General features: G+C 40.8%; 1 protein-coding gene across 1 annotated transcript in view; it reads right to left on the bottom strand.

The window, feature by feature from the left end:
• The window catches only part of LOC106562017 (ALK tyrosine kinase receptor), a 182,588-nt gene extending 160,874 nt beyond the window's left edge, over nt 1-21,714 (bottom strand). The window contains exons 1-2 of the mRNA XM_045688931.2: nt 20,966-21,714; nt 4,722-4,853 (exon numbers count right to left, since the gene is read on the bottom strand). Coding sequence (XP_045544887.2) covers nt 4,722-4,853; nt 20,966-21,386 — 553 coding nt within the window. The 5' untranslated portion in view covers nt 21,387-21,714. The remainder of the gene's footprint in view (nt 1-4,721; nt 4,854-20,965) is intronic.
• Nucleotides 21,715-21,948: the final 234 nt, after the last annotated feature.

A 21,948-nucleotide genomic window follows, 5' to 3' on the forward strand; every position in this document is an offset into this window, starting at 1 on the left:
CGATCAGAGTACTATGGGCTTAGGCGCGTGCCCGAGTCGACCCCATGCTTTATTTTCTTTCGTCTGTTTACCTAAACGTAGATTCCCGGTCGGAATATTATCGCTTTTTTATGAGAAAAATTGCATAAAAATTGATTTTAAACAGCGGTTGACATGCTTCGAAGTACGGTAATGGAATATTTAGATTTTTTTTGTCACGAATTGCACCATGCTCGTCACCCTTATTTACCCTTTCGGATAGTGTCTTGAACGCACGAATTAAACGCCGCTATTTGGATATAACTATGGATTATTTTGAACCAAACCAACATTTGTTATTGAAGTAGAAGTCCTGGGAGTGCATTCTGACAAAGAACAGCAAAGGTAATAACATTTTTCTTATAGTAAATCTGACTTTGGTGAGGGCTAAACTTGGTGGGTGTCTAAATAGCTAGCCCTGTGATGCCGGGCTATCTACTTAGAATATTGCAAAATGTGCTTTCACCGAAAAGCTATTTTAAAATCGGACATAGCGAGTGCATATAGGAGTTCTGTATCTATAATTCTTAAAATAATTCTTGTGCTTTTTGTGAACGTTTATCGTGAGTAATTTAGTAAATTCACCGGCAGTGTTCGGTGGGAATGCTAGTCACATGCTAGTCACATGCTAATGTAAAAAGCTGGTTTTTGATATAAATATAAACTTGATTGAACAAAACATGCATGTATTGTATAACATAATGTCCTAGGGTTGTCATCTGATGAAGATCATCAAAGGTTAGTGCTGCATTTAGCTGTGGTTTGGGTTTATGTGACATTATATGATAGCTTGAAAAATGGGTGTCTGATTATTTCTGGCTGGGTACTCTGCTGACATAATCTAATGTTTTGCTTTCGTTGTAAAGCCTTTTTGAAATCGGACAGTGTGGTTAGATTAACGAGAGTCTTGTCTTTAAAATGGTGTAAAATAGTCATATGTTTGAGAAATTGAAGTAATAGCATTTCTAAGGTATTTGAATAACGCGCTACGGGATTCCACTGGCTGTTACGTAGGTGGGACGAAATCGTCCCACTGGCCCTAGAGAAGATAACATAAATCTTTAGGGCCTTTTTCAACCAGAGCTTCAATAATATTCAAGGCGGATGATTGCATTGTCTTACTAAACGTTTCGAAAGGGGAGGGTAGCCATGGGCATAGTAGTAAATGGCCCTCCCCCTGTGACCAACTTCCCAAGCCTCTCTTTGGGTCAGTTTCTACTATAGAAGACACAAACCACTTTGTAAAGACTGTCGGGCATCTAGTGGAAGCCTTAGGAAGTGCTAAATGATTAATAAGTCCCTGTGTGTTTCAATGGCAAAGGTTTGAAGTGATTCCACACATCAGATTCCCATTTCCTGTTAGGATTTGTCTCAGGGTTTTGACTGCCATATGAGTTCTGTTATACTCACAGACACCATTCAAACAGTTTTAGAAACTTTAGAGTGTGTTCTATCCAAATCTACTAATTATATGCATATTCTAGTTACTGGGCAGGAGTAGTAACCAGATTAAATCGTGTACGTTTTTTATCCGGCCGTGCAAATACTGCCCCCTATCCCCACCAGGTTAACGAGAAGTGTATCTTTAAAATTAGATATAATAGCTGTATGTTTGAGAAATTTGAATTATGAGATTTTTGTTGTTTTGAGTTTGCCGCCCTGCTATTTCACTGGCTGTTGAATAGTGTGTCCCGCGGGTGCTAGCGTCCCACATACCCCAGAGAGGTTAAACAAATGACAATTGAGATGTACAAACTATGGCATAAGGGGACGACAAGCGGATAAGAGGCAATCCGTAATTTCAATTAAGACATTAATGAGCATGCTAGGACGGACGTAGTCAATATAACTATTTGTTCAGCACTTTTTAAATGTACAGCGAACATGGGCCATTCTTACAGTGTTCTCCCTGTACACCAAGTCAGAACTATAGGATAAATAAAGGGGGCATATAAGCAAACAATGAAAGCTCTTATAATATTTCATGATTACACTTCTCCAAAACAGTTCATAGGCTACATGTACACCACCAAGTCAGAACAGTACGTAAAATTAAGAGGAGAAAATAGACCAAATTATTAGGCCGTGATTGCTTTGCAGGGCTTGCAGTTAGCCACTTATTCCATCCAAACCACTCAAACCACATTGTTGAATTTGTGATTTCCAACTTGTTGTGTAATGTTTATGTCCAATGGCTGATGAGCACCAATATATTTCATCAATATTTTCTCTTCATTTTTTCTCTTTGTATGACAAGGATTGACCCTGCTGGTCCTCTATGAACATATTTAAGAACAATCTGGCCTTATATGGCCATGTACTCTTATAATCTCCACCCAGCATGGCCAGTAGAGGACTAGCCACCCCTCAGAGCCTGGTTCCTCTCTAGGTTTCTTCCTAGGTTCCTACCTTTCTAGGGTGTTTTTCCTAGCGACTGTGCTTCTACATCTGCATTGCTTGATGTTTGGGTTTTAGGCTGGGTTTCTGTATGTCACTTTGTGACATCTGCTGATGTAAAAAGGGCTTTATAAATCAATTGGATTAATTGAATTTGACCAGCATAGACTTTGATCCTCTAACCGGGGCGGATGTGTAAAAGCAAATCTTGGGGGGACATCCACCCCCACCCTACACCACCTTCTTCAATCCTCAATGTCAATGTCAGATATTCGTCTTGATTGACTTGAGCTGAGCTAGATTCTACTTTTCTTCTTCTCCCTTTTCCAGTCAATGACTTTTGGCAACATGCGTTGTCGTATTTAATTAGATTAAAGGAAAAGATAAATCATGGATGGATCATATTGAATGGGTTATGCCGAAGGGTAAGACAGTGTGCTTTGGTAGTCAGAGTCACGAAAGTCCCATGGCGGGTAGAATGATGCAAGTGCAGGGCACAGCTGTAAGTGACTGAAGAAGAGGGAGGGAGGGAGAAAAGAGAGATGAGAGAGAGTGGACAGAGAGACATGGGAGAGAGAGGGTGGTGGGAAGGAGAGAGAAAGATAGAAAGGAGGGAGAAATGGGAAAGAGAGAGGGAGTGAGTGACAGAGAAAGAGAGAGGAAAGAAGAAGAGAAAGAGTGAGAGAAAAGATCATGGGAGGAGAGTAAATGGAGAGAAATACAAAAAACACATGAATCACTGTTTAATAGAAAAGAAAAAATTTTTTGATTGAGAGCGAGAGAGAGAGAGCGAGAGACAGAGAAAGAGACAGAGAGGGGAGAGCTCTAGGTTCCCAACACAGTTCATCCAGCCTTTATGTCCTTACTATCATGTTGAAATCATCAGGAAAAGGGCTGGTGATCCATTGCTTTTACAAAAGTAGAGTAATATAATTTGGTACTTTCTCTTTCATGTTTTGGTTTTACCCACTTCTCATGTCAAATACAGTCAATCCAATAAATGAGACCAATGATGTAACTAGTGTTATCGTAACCATGGACAAATAACTACTCCACATTTGACAAGGTTGACTGGCAATATTCGCAGATAAGATACAGCAGAGCATTTGCCACAAAGCGTGAGCGAACATTTGATATTGGATGTGTGTTGGATGCGTAACGAGCGTCCTAATCATGTTATGCACACCTCTCAAGTCACTCACTGTAGAAAGACCATGGCATCATCAATTCCAGTGAATATGAGGCTGTGCAACCTCTGGCTGTCACACATACTGATTTCCATGCATTTCATGTTTTAAGTGGTGCTTAATTCAGCAAATTCTACTCAGAATCCCTTTCATGGAATAGGTTGTCTCTCTGGGGCATCTCCAACACACAGCACATTCAAATGTACACTACCTCCTATGTTAGCACTCTAGGCTAATTAGCATTGATAGCTTGACAGCTATTCCGCACTGGGCAAAAACTGGTTAAATCAACTTAGTTTCCACCAGAAAATTGAATATGATGACGATTGAATTTGAAAAAAGTCATCAACTTAAGGCAAATTGATATTTTTTTCCTAAATTCAATGACGTGGTGATTATTTTATTTTTGTTTAACGTTAGTTGACAATCCAACCAAATGTAAATCAAAACTAAACATTGAACTGACGTCTGTGCCCAGCGGGTACAGTGGGAAAAAGCCTCTTATCTCGCTAGCCCCCCCAGTTTGTCAACCTATAAGCACAGGGGAGCAGCGATCATGCTAATAAGTTGCACACAGGAGGCTTATCATGCACTGTGGGGGCATATTAATTCTGGTCAGCTTCATATGTATGTACATGGAAGGTAAGTAATTTAGTATAAATTAACATTCTGTATGCTTTTCCGGAATTCACTTCAAATGTATTTCCAGAGATATGTGTATCGACACACATGCAATTATATATGTATAAGTGGTAAACTGCACATACACACACACACACACACACACAAGTAATCATGCCTTAAAGAAACACTATTTTCTATATTTTCAGTGTACAAATGAAAAGAACTGAGGACTGTGCATTTCAATGGGCATGACAACCCTGCCCACAAACATATCCAGCCACACACATATACAAAATTATCCAGGTCTAGGGGACTTTCTAACCCAACGTTGGCAGAACAACTATTCCTGAGCTTTGAGATAACGAATGTGTTATAGAATCAAAAATTACAACCGCAGAAAATGTCAATGGTGAGAAGCGCTAGCGAAGCATGGCAGAGGCATGCGCCCAACCCCCCCCCCCCCCCCACATACACCAGTAGATAGGCTGTACTCACGGCACATGTTCCCTTCGTCATCGCCGAGCGGGCAGTCCGTCTTGAAGTCACACAGCTGTCCCAGAGGGACCCCTGGGCCCTGGTTACAATGGTACTGGCCCTGGAGGGTGATGTTGTGGATTGGGTAGGGATCTGGAGAGAAGCAAAGACAGAGATAGAAACATATCTGTCAACAGAGAGCAATGAATCATCATCAGAATGACATGATTGAAGCTTTAGGTTGTCTTAAAATGGACACGTATGCCAAACTGGTACTATGTAGGGGAGAGTGGGGTAAGTTAAGACATTTTCTTTGTGAGACGCAGAGTAGGTGAACGGATGATCTCCACATGTGTAGTTCCTAACCGTGAACCAGGGAGGAGGAGGTGTGATGGTGTGGGGGTGCTTTGCTGGTGACACTGTCAGTGATTTATTTAGAATTCAAGGCACACTTAACCAGCAAGGCTACCACAGCAATCTGCAGCGATACAGCATCCCATCTGGTTTGCACTTAATGGGACTATCATTTGTTTTTCAACAGGACAATGAACCAACACACCTCCAGGCTGTGTAAGGGCTATTTTACCAAGAAGCAGAGTGATGGAGTGCTGCATCAGATGACCTGGCCTCCACAATCACCCCGACCTCAACTTCAGTTGATATGGTTTGGGATGAGTTTGACCGCAGAGGGAAGGAAAAGCAGCCAACAAGTACTCAGAATATGTGGTAACTCCTTCAAGACTGTTGGAAAAGCATTCCAGGTGAAGCTGGTTGAGAAAATCTCAAGACTGTGCAAAGCTGTCATCAAGGCAAAGGGTGGCTACTTTGAAGAATCTAAAATATAAAATATATTTAGATTTGTTTAACATTTCTTTGGTTACTACATGATTCCATATATGTTATTTCATCATTTTGATGTCTTCACTATTATTTTATAATGTAGAAAATAGTAAAAATAAAGAAAAACCCTTGAATGAGTAGCTGTGTCAAAACTTTTGACTGTTACACAACATCCTGAAATATACTGTATCCCTGGAAATGATCAGAATTCATGTAAACATTACAGTTTCAAAACATATAGGGTAAGTGGAGCGACAGGACAGGCTAAGTTAAGTCGCCTACACATTTCTCTACTGAATGAAATATTACCATGTCTATCTTTATTTCCCAAACACAATTCAACACAATAACAATTTTGCAATATAATGTTGCATCCTTTAACAGAGTCTTAACACCAAACATACACTTTCTACTTTTCTAAACACTTTTAACATTGGCCCTGTTATTACTTCATATCCCAGCGAAAATAACTTGCATTACGCCTGAATTAAGGTGCCTAATTAGTAAAGAACTCCGCTCACCTGGTTGTCTAGGTCTTAATTGAAAGGAAAAATAAATCCCACAGACACTAGGCCCTCCATGGAATGAGTTTGACACCCCTGCTCAAAAACAATAAATTAATTTGACTTGGTGAAAATCCATTATTTGGACCTAACTTGCTTACCACTTTTTCTGTGTGGTTTCTTCCTTCACAGACCTCATGAAATGATGACCTCTTCCTAAATATTTGTTCAAATGATTGATTTTGGGTTTCCTAGAAATAAGGATGACCCCACTCTCCCCTACCATTTACAACAAAAACGTATACATTGTATACATATACACACACATATACTTTATATACAGTGAGGGACAAAAGTATTTGATCCCCTGATTTTGTACGTTTGCCCACTGACAAAGAAATGATCAGTCTATCATTTTAATGGTAGGTTTATTTGAACAGTGAGAGACAGAATAACAACAAAAGAATACAGAAAAACGCATGTCAAAAATGTTATAAAGTGATTTGCATTTTAATGGGGGAAATAAGTATTTGACCCCCTCTCAATCAGAAAGATTTCTGGCTCCCAGGTGTCTTTTATACAGGTAATGAGCTGAGATTAGGAGCACACTCTTAAATGGAGTGCTCCTAATCTCAGCTTGTTACCTGTATAAAAGACACCTGTCCACAGAAGCAATCAATCAATCAGATTCCAAACTCTCCACCATGGCCAAGACCAAAGAGCTCTCCAAGGATGTCAGGGACAAGATTGTAGACCTACACAAAGCTGGAATAGGCTACAAGACCATCGCCAAGCAGCTTGGTCAGAAGGTGACAACAGTTAGTGTGATTATTTACAAATGGAAGAAACACAAAAGAACTGTCAATCTCCCTCGGCCTGGGGCTCCATGCAAGATCTCATCTCGTGGAGTTGCAATGATCATGAGAACGGTGAGGAATCAGCCCAGAACTACACGGGAGGATCTTGTCAATAATCTCCGCTGGGACCATAGTCACCAAGAAAACAATTGGTAACACACTACGCCGTGAAGGACTGAAATTCTGCAGCGCCCGCAAGGTCCCCCTGCTCAAGAAAACACATATACATGCCCGTCTGAAGTTTGCCAATGAACATCTGAATGATTCAGAGGACAACTGGGTGAAAGTGTTGTGGTCAGATGAGACCAAAATGGAGCTCTTTGGCATCAACTCAACTTGCCGTGTTTGGAGGAGGAGGAATGCTGCCTATGACACCAAGAATACCATCCCCACCGTCAAACATGGAGGTGGAAACATTATACTTTGGGGGTGTTTTTCTGCTAAGGGGACAGGACAACTTCACCGCATCAAAGGGACGATGGACGGGGCCATGTACCGTCAAATCTTGGGTGAGAACCTCCTTCCCTCAGCCAGGGCATTGAAAATGGGTCATGGATGGGTATTCCAGCATGACAATGACCCAAAACACATGGCCAAGTCAACAAAGGAGTGGCTCAAGAAGAAGCACATTAAGGGCCTGGTGTGGCCTAGCCAGTCTCCAGACCTTAATCCCATAGAAAATCTGTGGAGGGAGCTGAAGGTTCGAGTTGCCAAACATCAGCCTCAAAACCTTAATGACTTGGAGAAGATCTGCAAAGAGGAGTGGGACAAAATCCCTCCTGAGATGTGTGCAAACCTGGTGGCCAACTACAAGAAACATGTGAACTCTGTGATTGCCAACAAGGGTTTTTTGCCACCAAGTACTAAGTCATGTTTTGCAGAGGGGTCAAATACTTTTTTTTATAACATTTTTGACATGTGTTTTCCTGGATTTTTTTGTTGTTATTCTCTCTCACTGTTCAAATAAACCTACTATTAAAATTATAGACTGATCATTTCTTTGTCAGTGAGCAAACGGACAAAATCAGCAGGGGATCAAATACTTTTTTCCCTCACTGTACATATGATATGCTACCATGTTGTGAAACTGGGAGGGATCTGAACAAAAATATAAACTCAACATGCAACAATTTCAACGATGTTACTAAGTTACAGTTTATACAAGGAAATCACCCAATTGAAATACATACATTTGGCAGTAATTTATGGAATTCACATGACTGGAAATACAGATGCTCACAGATACCTTAAAAAAAGGTAGATCAGAAAACCAGTCAGTATCTGGTGTGACCACCATTTGCCTCATGCAGGGCCACACATCTCCTTCATATAGAATTGATCAGGCTGTTGATTGTGGCCTGTGGAATGTTGTCCCACTCCATCTTGTAGATGGAATTGCAGAATCTCCACATGAGACCTGGACGGAGTCTTAGGACAAAGTGAGGGAAATGATCTCGGAGAAACTGAAGATGGACCACAGGAAGATTGAGGTGGAGCGTGCCCACAGGACTGGAAAACCTACCACCGGCCCCGGTGAAAGGCCCTGGCCGATAGTGGTCAAGTTGCTGAGGTTCAAGGACAAGGTAGCTGTTCTGGAAAGAGCCAAGAACTTAAGAGGAACATACATTATCCTAAACGAGGACTATTCTAAAGCTATGCGCCAAAAGAGGAAAGAACTTATCCCAGCTATGAAAGCTACCAGAGCGTTTGGGGACATTGTCCACCTTCCCTCCCAAAAGCCTGGAATAGATGAGAGAGCCAAGCCTATGGGTTCATAGGCTTGGCTCTCTCATACCTTTTCCATATTATGTATATCTCTAATAAACTACATAGGAAAGGGCTGAAAATGCCCGTACTAATATTCACAAGTATGTGGACACCTGCTCATCGAACATCTCATTCCAAAATCACGGGCAATAATATGGAGTTGGTCCCCCATTTGCTGCTATAACAGCTTCCACTCTTCTGGGAAGGCTTTCCACTAGATGTTAAAACATTGCTGGTGGGACTTGCTTCCATTCAGCCACAAGAGCATTAGTGCGGTCAGGCGATTAGGCCTGGCTCGCAGTCGGCGTTCTAAATTATCCCAAATGTGTTCAATAGGGTTGAGGTCAGGGCTCTGTGAAGGCCAGTCAAGCTCTTCCACATCGATCTCGACAAACTATTCCTTTACTGACCTCGCTTTGTGCACGGGGGCATTGTCATGCTGAAACAGGAAAGGGACTTGCCCAAACAATTGCCACAAAGTTGGAAGCACAGAATCATCCAGAATGTCATTGTATGTTGTAGCGTTAAGATTTCCATTCATTGGAACTAAGGGGTCTAGCCCAAACCATGAAAAACTGCCCCAGACTATTATTCCTCCTCCGCCAAACTTTACAGTTGGCACTATGCATTGGGGCAGGTAGCGTTCTCCTGGTATCCACCAAACCAAGATTCGTCCGTCGGACTGTCAGATGGTGAAGCGTGACTCATCACTCCAGAGAACGTGTTTCCACTGCTCTAGAGTCCAATGTCAGCGAGCTTTACACCACTCCAGCCAACACTTGGCATTGCGCATGGTGATCTTAGGCTTGTGCGCGGATACTCAGCCATGGAAACCCATTTCATGAAGCTTCCGATAAACAGTTATTGTGCTGACGTTGCATCCAGACGCAGTTTGGAACTTGGTAGTGGGTGTTGTAACCGAGGAAAGACAATTTTTATGCGTTACGTGCTTCAGCACTCAGCGGGCCTGTTCTGTGAGCTTGTGTGGTCTACCACTTCGCAGCTGAGCCTTTGTTGCTCCTAGACGTTTCCACTTCACATTAACAGTCGATTGGGGCAGATCTGGCAGGGCATTCTACTGCCAATGTTTGTTTATGGAGATTGGATGGCAGTGTGCTCAATTTTATATATCTGTCAGCAATGTGTGTGGATGAAATAGCAGAATCCACTAATTTGAAGGGGTGTCCACATACTTTTGTATATATAGTGTATCCTGATGCCTAGTCACCTTACCCCTATACATATCTACCCCTACCATTTCAGTTCCCTTCACATTGTAAATATGGTAATGTTCCTGACCCTGGAACTGACCCTTTATATAACTTACTTACTTTCTCCTGTTCTTGTTGTTTTACTGTACTTTATTTTATAGTATCATATTTTTACTACTGGTATTGCTTACTGCATTGTTGGGAAAGAGCTTGCAAAAAAAAAGCATTTCACTGTACTTGTGCACGTGACAATAAAACTTTACTATAAATATTATAACAATATTAAGGCTGGTTTGCCCCCTAGGTTCACCGTACAATATGAAAACAGGATATGAATCATTCTTTCTCAAACCGTCTCAAGGTCTAGACATTTCACAGGTCACAAACAAGTTTCACCTTATAATGACATTTCCCGTATCACCGCCCAGAATCAAGAAGCCACTGTTTTGGTCCTGCCATATGATTTCTTATTTCTTGCTGGTATATTATACAGAAGCCACAAGGGGAAAATGTATGTGCCGATAAGGAATGGTGATAGCTCGGCTTTGTTATGAAATGCTGATTGTCTGGCTCTGTTAAAGTAATGATGCACTGTGAAAATAAACTGCGAGACAAGGAATGATGGAATACTAGTAGCCTAGAGCTTCTTTCTCCCCCTTATGATTTCTGTAGCCATCATCAAGCTGTCAAGAAGAATGATGATAAGAATTTGTCTTTGATAGATTTGATGAAGTTAGTGTCAGTGGGGAGTAGTTTTTGCTCTTTGAAAAGTGCCAAAATAACTAACAGCTAAGTAATGAACAACAATATTAAACTCTATTAATATTATATTGTGTCAAGAATGTTAGTCAGGCATGCAGGCTTGGACCTTACTGGTGTCCTATTAAGAAAAATATAATATATTAGTAACATCAAGATCTTTTGAACCTACTCTAAACAACTAGGAATAATACACGGATGATGCCAATATGGATATAAGGTGTCCATATTAGGACAGCCTCTAAGTCTGTATGGATGGACCACCAAAATACAGAACAGCACACCAACCCACATTTGCCAAAAGATTTACATGTGACATGCTCAATATGACAAACTAAAAGAGACAGAATGAGATCAGGCCGGTAAGTACGTCTGGGGGAAATATTTTCATTGCAAGATCACATAAAAACAAGAAGTTCCGAGACCTCATTTGAATTCAACTTTCACTGTGGCTGGGTTAAGAATTTAACAGTGATTTGAATACTGACTGAGTAAGTTTGTCTATTGTAGCATACGTCATAAACTAAGGTACAACAACAAGTCTATGGCAGATGTGAAAGTTAACTTCTGGGGTGATGCATTTCTGTTTTTGTAATTTGGCATGAGAGGGTGAGTCACCTCTAATCACAATTATTGTCTGGCCCGACATCTGGAGAAACTATTGAAAGGTTTTCTGTACACAACTCCATCAAGTCTAGCTTGTACTCTAGGGATGACGTTTGTTCTTTAACAAGCCTCTAATAAGGTACCTTAGTTATCTTCCTTACAAACAACATTACACCAATAATAATGCTTTGGACATCCCTAATTGTGTTTGTCATTATAATGACTTTAAAACATTTGCGTGAGTCAATGAGTCGAAGTACTCCAGAGTTGCATGTATATTATGAACAGAACTGGACAATTTATTTTCTTGTGCGGTTGTAATTCTATATACATTTCCATATGTAATATATTGCTTGTCTTAATATATCTCTAAACAATTTGAATTATATTCTTATTCTTTCCGATCCCATCCAAGTTATCTATTTCTCTGTTTTAAGCCATTATCCCACAACTCTTATTGCCAATATGGACAATGGTTACGGTTTAATTTACAGTCTCCTATTATCTGGTATTGTACTTAATATTTTCATGGTAACATAGTGTAACGATCGTCGTATGTAGTAGACCAAGGCGCAGCGGGTTGAGTGCTCATTTTAACTTTTATTGAACTCTTAAATAACAAAACAAGATAACGAACCGGTGCACAGTATTGCAGGCCAAACACAGCTGTGCAAAAACAACTTCCACCAAAACCCATTACAAAAACACCCCTCTATATAGGACCTTCAATCAGAGGCAACGAGGAACAGCTGCCTCCAATTGAAGGTCCATCCAATAACCCTAAACATAGAACTAAAAAGACTAGACCAGAACATAGAAATATACTAACATAGAACCATAAACCCCGGAACACTCTAAACAAACAAACACCCCTCTACCTAAACACATAGCCCAACAAACCCCGAAACACTCTAAACAAATACCCCCTGCCACGTCCTGACCAAACTATAATAACAAATAACCCCTTTACTGGTCAGGACCTGACACATAGTAATAATCCAATAATTATTTAATAGTAGGTTTTCTTTGGGATTTATGGAAACAAGCACTTTGTACTATGTAGTGACCAATTCTGTTGAAAGTATGACCAGAAAGTACCCATTCGTACCACAACACCTGCTGAAACAGGACAGTAAAACTGAGAACTACAACCAGAGCCACATATACTGTAGTCTATATTATGGCTCTGATTACCAACACACCACTGCCTTGTTTCAATAGTGGACTCTCCATTTGATACCCGGTAGTTACCAATTGTGTTGAATGTATCAGAAAGTACACATTTGTACCACAATGTTTCCCTATAAAGACTAGCAAATACCTACTAAATCAGGACAGTTAAATTAAGCACTACCACTACACGACTGCTTTGTTTTCATACTGGGCTGTCCACTCTCACCCAGGAGACTCTGGGGGCTTCTCAGGGGTCACACAAGGGTGAGCACTTCACTCACACAAATCTCTGGTGGCAGAATGGGGAGATATTCATGGAGATTTACAGTCAGCGGAATCCTAAGATGGATGCCGCTGACGCTCCCTCTGGACAGTGGACAGGACAGGAGGCATTCGCTCAAGAATTCAATTAACTGCCCAGAGCCACGCTCTATTGGTCAGAGTACAGCCCAATCACGATCCATCTCTGTCAGAGGAAGCCACTCAGTAGGAGAAGAAGGGGGATCTATTCCGGGTGCATTGCGAGTGTGGAGACCAATGTGACAAAATGGAAAATAAATGGAAAGAAGCATCTTCATTTCATTTTGACATACTTTTGTGTACAGTGTGTCTCAGAAATGATGTTCATGGATTGAAATGATGACTGTTTACTTAGTTCTATGGCAATGTAAAATAAGCAAGATTACAATGGAATTAATTAGTACAACAATGAACTGCTAGCAATGTCAAGTATCTGAAGAACTTTGCCCACTAAACCACTTCATTCAAGTAAGAGAAAATAATAGTAATAATTATGTAATATGCAATAGTGCATTTTCAATCAACTGAATAAAATATTTATCTTTAAATTGACATGTCCCTGCACATTTTGATTGTACCCATTTTTTGGTTTACCTTGTTGACTTTGTCCTCCATCTATCCTATTCATTACATACGTCACATGTCAGATGCATGCCTTGGCCAGAAATACATTTGAAAGAGACATACTCAGTGTCTTGCAGATACAGTGCAAAGAGACATATTTACTGTCTTATTCTGTCTTTTCTCACTTTCTTTGAAGCCTTCGAGGTGAGACTCACTGTTAACGTGGACACACCTAGCCCTCTGTGAGAGTTAGGGTATAGCAAAAAAAAAGTTGAAGTTACCAAAGTGTATAGAGTGGCAAGGTACATCAAAGCACCACAGAGTGGTGGGAGTGTGACGGGGTGGGCTCTCTGTCTTTTTGTAAAGCCATGTGCTACACTGAGTCAGCTTTGATACATTGGTGGTCCCCTGTCCCTGATGTACAGTTTTTTTCTCTGTTGGGTCACAGAGGAGCTAGCGATGCTCCTCGCTCCCTTTCAAATGAAAATCATCACACATGTGGAGTGATTTTAAAGTATGGGGGCATTTGGGGGTGGATCCACTATCTAGTCTACTGATTTTCAGGGTTTATAGTCAATCACCAAAGCAAAGTTATCAAATTAACACTGCACTTGAATTCTGCATTATGATGAAATACTATTATGATGAAATACTATTATGAACAAGCATGACCTCTTTGTGTATATTTTGAGTGCATGTGACGTGTAATTGTTAGTTGTTTTCTGTCGCAAAGGTCATGTCAAGCCAGAAGACATACAGGAACGGAGTTTAAAAAAAAATCTATGTAACAATATGTACCAACACTGTAATTACACTACTTAACATCATGTATGTTATCACCATGTTATTATATAGGTTGAAACGACACTTAATGTCAAGTGGGACCATTGAGGACCATGAAAATATGAAAGGTTATTTTTCATTTTCATAACAGATTTATGAAGGCATTCTAGCACCATGCATAATGTGTGGTTGTCAGTAACTGAATCATGCAGGAAGGAAGTAAGCCACCTTCACCACCTTACAATCAAGCAGAGTCAATGGAAGACAGGATATTTACCCAAAAACACCTCAGAAGTTCAGATCATTTAAGTGTAGGCCTAGTTCTACCACCTAATAAAGACAGCAAAACAAAACATTGAGGTCGTTCAATAAACATCAATGATTTCAGTCTCCATTATTTGGCATCCGTCTTTGTATTAACATTTCACCCAACTAGCCCAGGGCAATTGAAGACTTCCTCAATATTATCAAATAAGACCCGCAGCTATGATTACATCTGAGAGGGTGGGTTTGTAATACGGATATGGTTTGTATTGGTAAAGAGAGGGACATTTCTCACAAGTTGTTTGTGGAAGGGCCTAAGGCTGGAGATCAGATGGATAGAAGAGGAGATGAGGCTGAGAGCCGCAAGATATAGACAGAGGGTGGATATTTTCGCAAGTTGAGGATAAGTGAGATTAAAAGCAAAACATCACAAATTCATGCTATTAAAGTGTTTTGTAAGTTAAAAAAATACAATTTTCAGTGGGGTAAGATATATCTTAATCCTAAAAAAGCACAAAACGCTTTAACATACATAAATGTACGTATGTTACAATTGCAGGAGTACACACACACACACACACACACACACACACACACACACACACACACACACACACACACACACACACACACACACACACATACACACACACACACACACACACACACACACACACACACACTGGAATAGTTTCTGTGTGCTACATTGTGTTTCCCTCTTACTATTTCCATTCACCAATACCCATGTCATGCATTGTGATTTCTTTCAGGTCCCTTGATCACTATATTCTTTCCACTTGGCTGAGGCTATATCTACAAACCCAATGCATGTATTTATTCATGAGTGTTTCACTAGCTAGCCATTGGGCCTAACATTTACTAGGCTGATTGACATGAGAGACAATAAAATCTCAATTACGCCAACAATTGTCAATCAACCTTATTGGATTACAATTGGGTCTCTAAATTCCGTCCCTACCACTCATTTATTTTGTCTCATTCTCATCTATGCTTCTTTCCCAAATGGCACCCTATTCCCTATATAGTGCACTACATTTGACCAGAGCATTATGTAGGGAATAATGTACCATTTGGGACGCATCCTATGTCTGTACTCGATCTCAGCAAGAGGATAAATACCTATTCTGTGTCCATCATTCTTAGGTGATTCATTTGTTTACAATAGACCGGTAGCTTTGATTCCAGAGCAATTCAACAAGATGCTAGTATTGTGAAAAAAACTGATAATTGATAGAGGGTGCTTAACACTAGAATCGCCAATGTCATCTTTTTGGTGTCATGTGAATAATTTTTTTTATTACAGTATCTCTAAAAAATATATAGATTTAAAATAATATACAGTACCAATCGAAAGTTTGGACACACATACTAATTTAAGGGTTTTTATTTATGTTTACTATTTTCTACATTTAAATGAAGAAAAACCCTGGAATGAGTAGGTGTGTCCAAACCTCTGACTGGAACTGTATATATTTACAAACAAATATATGGGGGATTGGAAACGATGCAGAACATTTTACTGATAGAACCCACAATCTATCTGCAATGTTAAAGTTGATCTACCCCCTTATTAATATATGTAACGCCCTGGCCATAGAGGGTTTTTTTGTTCTTTATTTTGGTTAGGCCAGGGTGTTACGTTGGGTGGGCGTTCTATGTTCTGTTTCTATGTGTTTGTATTTCTTTGTTTTGGGTCGTGTGTGGCTCCCAAATCAGGCACAGCTGAAGTTCGTTGCTGTTGATTGGGAGTCACACATAAGTGCATGTTTTTCCGTTGGGGTTTTATGGGTAATTGTTTCTGTTTAGTGTGTTTCACCTGACAGGACTGTTGGCTGTCAGTTCCTTGTTTTGTTTGAATAGTGTTACGGCAATAATTAAATATGTTGAACACTAACTCCGCTGCATTTTGGTCTTCTTCCGACGACAGCCCTTACAATATATAAAACAAATAATAATAATAATAATAATACTGTATCTCTGCCATTTTTCAAATGTAATTTTATACTAATAGATGTAAAGACAAAATTAAATTGAGAATAGTCTGATGTGTGAAAATAGTGGTATGTGCAGTAACAGTCTATTGGAGCTCATTGTTGCTATCCAATGTAGAACTTGCTAGATCTCACAGGCAACCAGCATAACAATTCCACATAACAGTACAAGAGTACATATCATGGTGCACATACCTTATGTGAGAAATATTTTTGTTCTGAAGTAGTTACTACACTATGCTTCAATGGATATGAGTCTACAGTTCTCCAACAATGTGTCCAGCCTCTTACCCTTCTACCACAACCTGCCCTTTCATCCATTCATCCCTATATCCGACACTCTATCCACTCCACCACCCGTCTCCTAACTCATTTCACTCCCCCGGCTCCCCAGAATAGAAGTGATTGATGGGTAAGGTGAAACCCTCCCACCACTGTGAAGCAAATCACTGAGTATATACTTGCAGTAACGCCCCGTTAGAGGCCTGCAGCAGCATGTTGTAATGGTTAGGGAAATGGGCCAGGGTAGAGGAGGTTAGAGTTTCAAGTCCCCTTAAGGGACTTGCTGTTGCCTTATCTGGTGTACTTATCCATCTGTGAAAATGACTGGTGACAATGTGTAAGTAATAGAAATATCTGCAAAGTGAAAAAACTAGAAGTGTAAAAACAGGAGTGTAAACAGGACTTAACATATGGTATGACAAGTGATGATCCAGTGTTCATAAGCAACCAGGGTTATTGTCATATGCCCCTGTGCTTTACTATGGCACAGACAGACACAAACTGAAACACATTTATTATTGACACGATCTGTTAATGAACTTATCTGCCAGTCCTTTCTTTCGCTAACACTCCTGTTTGCTTTGTGTGAGACAAACTGGGAGGCTGCGATTCTCCTGAATAACAAGCTCATCTGTATGCCAATACAACAGCCGGTGAGAAATGCAGACGTGTCACCGGGTATGCCGGAGACATTTCGACTTGTCAAAGGGAACAATGAGCCTAAGCGATAGATGCGCCAGCACTCAAGTTGCTTTTTGGGTAATGCATGGGAATCACTTTTTGGCCGCTTGGCAGATGAGTTAATTAGCGTTGCAGGATGAAAAAAAGCTTAAGGACACATTGCTTGATTAATTTGGCCTGTGTGGCTGTTAGCTGACGAATATCTCACCAAGCCACGGCTTCAGTAATCGCTATGCAGGGAAAACGCCACAAAAGGAAGGAGCATGTCAGATTTAAGAACTATCTGTAGATCTTAGCATTTGCGGGTTCTCTCAAATTGTAACGTATTTGATCTGAGGCACGGTCACAAATTCAAAAGACTGCTGTAAACTACATGTTCAATTTACATAAATTCTTTAGATCAAATATTGTATTTATCGTGGCCTACACACCGAGAATGAGGCACAAATACAAGTTTTGGTGTGCAACTCTTAACCCCAACGTACTACAAACACGTACGCTGGGATTTGGGAAGCAAGTACAGGGCGTGAATAATCTGGTAAATAAACTAACATGGACAAAACAAGAAACACGAGTAGTGTACAGACATGAAACACAAACAGAGTCAATAACGCCTTGGGAAAGAACCAAAGGGAGTGACATATATAGGGAAGGTAATCAGGCAGGGGATTGAGTCCAGGTGAGTCTGATGAGGCATTGATGCGTGTAACGATGGTGACAAGTATGCATAATAATGAGCAGCCTGACAACCTCATGCGCCGGAGAGGGAGTATACGTGACAAAACCACAGGGACAGAATTAAAACAACGACAAAAACCACAAGCTCCTATCAGCCTTAGCCCCCCCAAAGCTTCACAATAGTGATCACTAATTGTCCCAATTAACTCGTTACGGAAGCAGAGACTGGAACAAATAAGGCAAACAAGCAAACCCCCACAAGGGATTTGAGTTTGAGAGCGGGCCTTATTAAACACAAAGCAGAGGCAGGTAATTCGAGCCAGGCCTACTGGCAGGTGCTCGAGGGACGAGCAGTACACTGCGCACCGTTCGCCTCCATTGTTGATCAGCTGATAGCTGTTGTGGAGAGCTAGTGCGATGGATTAAGGTTTAGCTTGGAGAGACATGCGGAGGTGGGTTGGTGTACTGTTGAAATGTACCCAGGTGCTGATTTAGGAAAGAACATAGTGTGTGTGTGTTGTTGGCCCCAGAATGGGGACTTTGTGAGCTACCCAACAGGAGAACAATTAGAGTCTTGTCTAATTTTTGGATTTGCATGAGCAACAGCAATCTGTTCTGTTCTGTTGTTGGAGGTCTGAGAGGCACTGTTACGCAAATAGTAGGGATGAGTTTTATGTGTGGAGCGGGTGTCTGCTTTTGTGTGTGTGTGTGTATGTGTGTGTGTTGGGATCATCAAATAGATTTTTGCATTGAATGTAAAGTGCTGCATGTGGAAAAATGAGGAAGTAATACAGACAACAATACATTTGCTTGCATTGATGTGTGTGAGCATTCAATATGTTTGCATCTCTGATAACTCAATGGATCAGTCAGGTGCATTTCATTTGATAACATCTGTGAGTTTCGGGATTAATTAGACAGCTGCCAGAAATAAAATCACTTCAAACATTATAAATCAGTAGATTTTCTGACAGAAATATTGAACTGCTCTGATTTTAACAAAAAAATATATAAAAGCACCTCTGAAATTGAATCAGAAAATTGGAGCCTTAAGACTTCAGAGTCAAAGAAATATATTTATTTTCTGGACTAAAAACACTGAAATATTCTGCTTGAACAATCAGTCTCAGCCTGTCCATAGAGTGATATGGTTCCCTTTCAATAAAGGCTGGTAGATTTAAATGTACCTTCCTTTCGCTTCAAACAGAAGACATGGAGGACAATAATGGCCTTTATAGGGAGACATTCATCTTTTTCCAAAAAGGTGATACAAAGTACAGTTCGATAAAATGTCTGTGGTGTTCGAGCATTTGTAAAAACCTAGAGTTGAAAGGGCTTTGGATTTACACGTTTCTAGGACCATTGTTTCTTGGATAGATATAGTTCTCCACAGTAAACTTGTATCTCTTCTTGTCGGTGTTAAGACTCAGAGCGTTGCAGTAGAACTATTTAAAGGGGAAACTGTGTATCAAACTGAAGGTTGCGACTTCCTCCTAAACTTTTCTGTCACTGCTTGTTAGAAGATAAGTTGTCTGCACTTTGTAGTGCAATGGTTCTTAAAGTTTAGTACTTGCAGACTACTCTGTTTGCAGCTTCTATCTAGTAACTCAGTAAACAGATTTCTGAAAAACATAGTTAACTTAAGAGTTTGGGACATTCTCTCAATTGACTTTTGTCTAAAGTCTGTGCCTAAACAGTCGAGCTCCATGGTGACGCTTGGTCACTTGAGCATATCAATTTAGTGCGGACATCCCATCAAGTACTTGTCCACATTCTGTTTCTCTGCTTTTACTGACATACAATAGCTGCTGTAACAGTGATTTGCCTGTTCTAATAACCCAAAGTGGAAAACCATAACTCAACTTGTTACTATTTTGAAATAAACATCTTAGACGACATTTCTTTAATAATGTACACTTCCTCGAAACCTCAAAGCAAGGGTCCCTACTTTTCTGCATCCAGTTTTGAGGAAATTGAATCAGCAGGATTAACCTAATTTAAGGACCTCTCAAGGTTCAAATAGAGCGATACTCTCCCCTGTAGCATGCCATCCGTGCATGTAATTCCGCAACATACAGTAATTGGGTTAGCATCCAGAACGGCGTCCGTTAAAATCTTCAGTTTAAAACATTTGCAAGGCATTTCAAACACCCACAGCTGTGTCATCAAAACTTTAGCTATGAAAGCAACAACTGTTTCCAAAGTTCACTGTATTCCCCAGAATCAAATACAGTAGTAGCTAATTTAACTAAGTGTTTCATTCCAAAGACAAATAACATGAAATAATGATAATAAGATGAAATAATAACATATAACATTCATATTACGTAAATATTACATTTAAGCTATTTATTCAGTTATTTTATTTAGTAATGTTCAACACATCACTGGGAGCATTGTGCTTGGAACACAAAAGTAAATTGAACAAAAAGGAAGTGTAAAGATGTGAGCAAGGAACCTTTGACACTCGATTCAAGGCTACAGAATAATTAAATGTATACTTCACATGCCTTCAAAGACAGGCATTTTGGTTTTAATTAACATGTATTTATTGTTTTGATTGTGCTAATGTTTCATTTTTTTTCTTTAAAAATATGTGTCTAACTTTTTAAATCTGCACTGTTGGGAATGGGCTCATAAGTAACATTTCACTGTAGAGTCTACACCTGCCGTATTCGGCACATAACATTTTGTTTGATTTAAATAAAGTAGGGGGAACAGCAGATGAGTGCTTTTACAGAGAATCAGCTATGTTATCTACATAGATGTGGATGTAGAGCACCCACTTGAGGTAGACACTGCCCATATAACCACATATCCAGGATCAGATTAGACAACTCCAAATCCTAACCTTCTCTATAAGGAACTATTAGTAGAACTCAAATATTTGATCTTGGATCAGTCTTTAGCCTCAACTTCTACCCACTCCACAGCACAGCGTGCAGTCACACAACACAGCAATTGCTAGCTTAGACGTTCACTTACCCACTGTGCAGTTGGTGGTGAAGCCCGGTTCGATGGTAGTGGTGAAGCCGGGTTCGATGGTGGCGGTGGCGTCCTGCTCGATCGGCTGGTCGTAACTGGCCTGGATCCGGAAGGGCGTTGTTCCGCGAGATCCTAGGGTGAGGTGGACCACCGCCCAGCTGCCGAGGAGAGAGATCAGCATCAAGATCAAGGCCACTAGTAGACACCCCGGGCGACAGGACCCCCCATGCCTACTGTTGGGGTAGGGGGTCAGAGCAGGGGTCCCCTCTTCCTCCAGCTGAGTTTCCCCCTCCATAGTGGTCTCAGGAGAGGGGGGAGAGGGGGTAGACTGGGTTCCTGAAGAGCCTGTGGGGTTCGAGTCCCCCTCCTCCTCCCCTTGCAATTTTGGAGGGTCCCCCTCTTCCTTAGCCTGGTGGTGCATGCCCCTTTTCAGTTCCCACCCCTGGGTATTTTCCGCCGGGTTATGGGTGGACAAGCTTTTGGTGGAGACTCTTTCTAAAGCTGACAGGTGGCGTGCGTAGATGACACCCTGCACCTCAATGCGAGAGGTGACTGAAATGGAGTGTGCAGGTGTGTGTGTGTGTCAGAGTCAGAATGGATGTGTGCACACTTCACACACCAATGCTAGCTCCTGTGTGCAAGTTAGGGGCAGAGGAGATCCTGAAGTGAATGCTCTCCCCAGCCAGCCACCGCCTGCCTTTGTGTAGTTCAACGTGGTCCATAATTTTATTAAGCAAATTGCGGCTTATTTCACTTTGGCTCCGGGCTACTGACCAATGATTTATCCCTCCCTCTTTCTCTCTCTCTCTCTCTCTCCTTCCTCCCCTCTCTCTGTCCAATCATCTGCCATAACCATGTGCATTTCCTGTAATATTTACCTATGACACATGTGGCCTCTCCCCTCTCTATTGGATCAACATGAGGAAGTACAGTAGCTGTGGACGTGGCTACTCGGTAAACACTCAATTACAAACGTGCACATG

The sequence above is a fragment of the Salmo salar genome, chromosome 11 (genome assembly GCF_965601325.2).
Source record: "Salmo salar chromosome 11, fSalSal1, whole genome shotgun sequence".
NCBI lineage: Eukaryota > Metazoa > Chordata > Actinopteri > Salmoniformes > Salmonidae > Salmo > Salmo salar.